The sequence below is a fragment of the Phalaenopsis equestris genome, unplaced genomic scaffold (genome assembly GCF_001263595.1).
Source record: "Phalaenopsis equestris unplaced genomic scaffold, ASM126359v1 Scaffold000202, whole genome shotgun sequence".
Lineage (NCBI taxonomy): Eukaryota > Viridiplantae > Streptophyta > Magnoliopsida > Asparagales > Orchidaceae > Phalaenopsis > Phalaenopsis equestris.
Window position 1 is genome coordinate 2,900,028 of NW_018164644.1, and position 3,589 is coordinate 2,903,616.

Below are 3,589 nucleotides of genomic sequence, written 5' to 3' on the forward strand. Positions count from 1 at the left end.
AGAATAGTTTCTATATAAAACTCATTAAATGCTACAATTTATGAAATATTATTTGCAGTATTTGACCATATCTAATATGTTTTATTTGAAGGAAAATTTTCGAAATAACATATCTATGACTGCACGCTCTAAAATATTTCTTGTCTGAATTTAAGAGTACTTTTGCCATGCAAAGCATCTTGAATTTAGGGCATTTTGATACATAACACAAAATTCTTATATATTTACATATCTCACAGCTAAACTTTTATATTTACACACATAGCACTCAAATATTTATTATTACATCAAAATGTGGCACCATTATAGCCTTTTCAAAGCTAAATATATGTTTTGAAGCGTAAGTTTAAAACATCAAAATGTCATGTTTGTAAATATGAAAGTCAAGGAGTGTGATATGTAAATACATAGGAATTGTGTGGTAGGTATGTAAATTTCCAACAGAATTATTATGGTTTTGGTATTTTAATTAATAGAGTTTATTTTAATCATAAATATTTTGGTTTAAATCATGTTAAAATCTTGAAACGTTTTCTTTTTCATTATAACAAGTTCAGCCAATGGTATGCGCATTCCATTTTAAAATTGGAAACTTCAACTTTTAAAATTTACAGATGTAAGAAAAGTTGTATTTCTTTTTTTTTAAAATAGAAAGTGATATTTTTTATATGATATGATAGATTTTGAATGATATAAATATAAAAAGTTTAGTGGTTTGATATGAAAATTCATATTACTTGAGTGGTATGTAGGAAAATGCCTATATATATATCTATATATATATATATAGTTGGATTTGTATTATTGAGATGCTCGATTCAACTATGAACTTGTTGGCCTGATCAGGGCTTGATTTGGCTCAGATTGGACAAATTTTGGTACAATTGGGTTCCTCTCATCGAGCCGGTCAGTTTGACTGTAAGTTTGTTGAAATTGACGCTCTCAATGACTTTTAATCAAAGTTTGAACTTTTCTTGCTAAAAAATGTGCATCGAGATCTGTGTTACACCGTGAAATTTGTGTCAGATATTAAAATTTTGTTGATGACGTATCATATATATATATATATATATATATTAATGATAATAAAAGTAAACAACATTCTTAAATAATAAATAGATCACCCGATGCTTACAATTTGTCACGTTTATCCCAATTTTTTTCAATTATGTCATAAAATTTCAAGAAGTTCAATTTATAGGCATTCATGCACAACCACAATAATAAGAAGTGAACCCAAAAAAAGAAATTTCTAATGAAAGGCATTTTCAAAACAAAATTGAGGCGGCAAAATTCAACTACTCATAAACACTTGGTTCAACCCCCCTAATGTAACAGATCTTGGGCGATTAAGTTTGATGCTTACATTAGCAATATCTCTACTGATCTTAAGTGACTAAAGTTTCAATGTATTTGGTAGTACATAACTTTATTCAAGGGAGTTTGAAGAAGACAACTCATTCAAAAAAAAAATAAATAAATAAAAGTACACAACATTATTAAATAATAAAAAAAATCACCATGTGCTTACAATTCGTCACATTTATCCCAATTTTCTTCACTTATGTCATAAAATTCCAAAAAAGTTCAATTTATAGACATGCACAACAACAATGACAAAAGGTGAAAAAGCAAAATTCAACCCCATGCCCCAATGTAACAGAACTCAGGTGATTTAAGTTTGATGCTTAACATTAGCAATATCTCGAAGAGTCTGAAGTGTCACTATAGTTTCAACATATTTGATATTATCTAGCTCTGTACTTGGCAGTTTGAAGCGACAATCCTCGTATGCACCTTCTTTAAACCAATACCAACTTAGACGACGTCCACGGACCGTTCTCATCAGCAGCCTGTCAAGCTTCTCATCATAGTGAAGCGGAATTAACATCTCTTTAGGATATTTTGGGTGATTATTCAGCTCCCACTTTTTCTCCCACACATTATTTTTCAATATCCACAACTCATAGCTAGACTCTACAGCTCTAGAGCATAAGCAGAGATATCCCATAAATTCCACTGCCTGAGGCAAGCTGACTCCTGGAAGGTTAATCTCAGACCAACTTTCATTCTCCAAATCAAATTGAAAAAGACTTGTGCAGCAAAGACTAAGCAAGTAGACAACACTTTCGGCGCTGGCAACAATTGGACATTTAAAATCAGACAAGGGTGGGCGACCAACTTTTCTCCAGCCACCGCTGAGGTCTTCAGGCAGCGTGAGGACATCACAATCAGTGATGCCAGGGAAGTCTCGACTGTTGCTGGGGCTTGTAAAGAAGCATAATACCTTTATCCGATTTGTGGAATTTACAAATCCGAGATAGAATTTCGGATACCAATAGGAGTTATTATTAACGGGCGGTAAATGAACAACTATAGCGCGGGTGGTGGGGTTATAAATACATGCATTATTCATGCTATATATGCAGATCAGACCGAAGCAGGATGATTCAGATACCATCCATGACAACGTGTATTCGTTAGGAAGAATTAAATCCCACTTGTGGCGGTTGGAAGGATGGGCCAAGTCAATTGTGGAGAAAGAGTATTTATAAGTGCCGGTGGGAATTTGATTTATACGCCAACCTATTTGATGATGCAGTTTATGTAGTGCTTGAATTCTATAGTAAAAGAGGCAGAATTTTGGGCTAGAGATGAGATTGTTAAATAGCGTAGACACACAACGAAGTCGGGCTAGAGTTTTTGGCTCCATTGATGCTAGAATTTTTTGGATGATCACTTCTTTAGGAATATCAAAAATGGTATTACTGATTTTTGAAGATGAACTTGACAGAGAGGTGGTCTGTACTGTCTCATTGTGTTGTGTCCTTAGCGCCATTGGTGAGAAATTCATGTGGTTGTGTTTTGGTAGCCAATATGTAGAAGAATATTTATAGGAGTTTTGTTTGGAGCTTGACAATAAAAAAGAAAGGGGGGTGCTTCCATTTATTTTGGTACTTTGAATTTAGGCTACAAACGACTTGTGATTCATTAGTCATCATGCCAAAAAAGATAGAAAATAATATAGTGGTTAATATTGTATGTGTTATTTTAGAAATTTTAAACTTCCTATTTATTTTTAGATTAAAAACATTTTTTTTGAATGAAATCAAATTAAATTTTAGAAATTTTAGCTTTTAATGAGTAATAAATAAAAATTATTCTCTGAATAAATGTTTTTTATGAAACTTTTTTTAACTCAAAAGATTGTTTATTCCTAATTTAATTTGATGAAGTTTGCCAATTGTACTTATTCCATGTAGAAAAATGTATGTGTCGGAATGACAATTTAATATGTTAGATTTATATGAAAATCTATAACTCGTGCAAATAAAAGATTAATTTTCTCAGTGATGTAATATAAGGGTATGTATTATTTGATCAAAATCAAAAAATTGAATTCAATAGCACATCAAGTTCAAAAATGCATTTAAATTTTTTTATTTTTAAATCTTTAATATAATTTTTTTATCATTAGTTCAATTTAAATTTTCATTTAACCTAACAAATTGAAAAATCTAAAAGCCAAAATTAAATAGAGGATTCATGAAATTAAATCATAATTATATAAGTAATATATAAAATTCTA

At 30.9% G+C, this 3,589-nt stretch overlaps 1 protein-coding gene across 1 annotated transcript; it reads right to left on the bottom strand.

Annotated features, from left to right (window-relative positions):
- Positions 1 to 1,675: 1,675 nt before the first annotated feature.
- Positions 1,676 to 2,839, bottom strand: LOC110022715 (putative F-box protein At1g47730). Its single transcript, XM_020721787.1, has one exon. It carries the CDS (start codon positions 2,837 to 2,839, stop codon positions 1,676 to 1,678), a length of 1,164 nt encoding a protein of 387 aa, XP_020577446.1.
- Positions 2,840 to 3,589: the final 750 nt, after the last annotated feature.

Excerpts from the sequence above, each read along its gene's own strand:
- LOC110022715 (XM_020721787.1), bottom strand. The coding sequence starts at position 2,839 with ATGGCGCTAAGGACACAACACAATGAGACAGTACAGACCACCTCTCTG.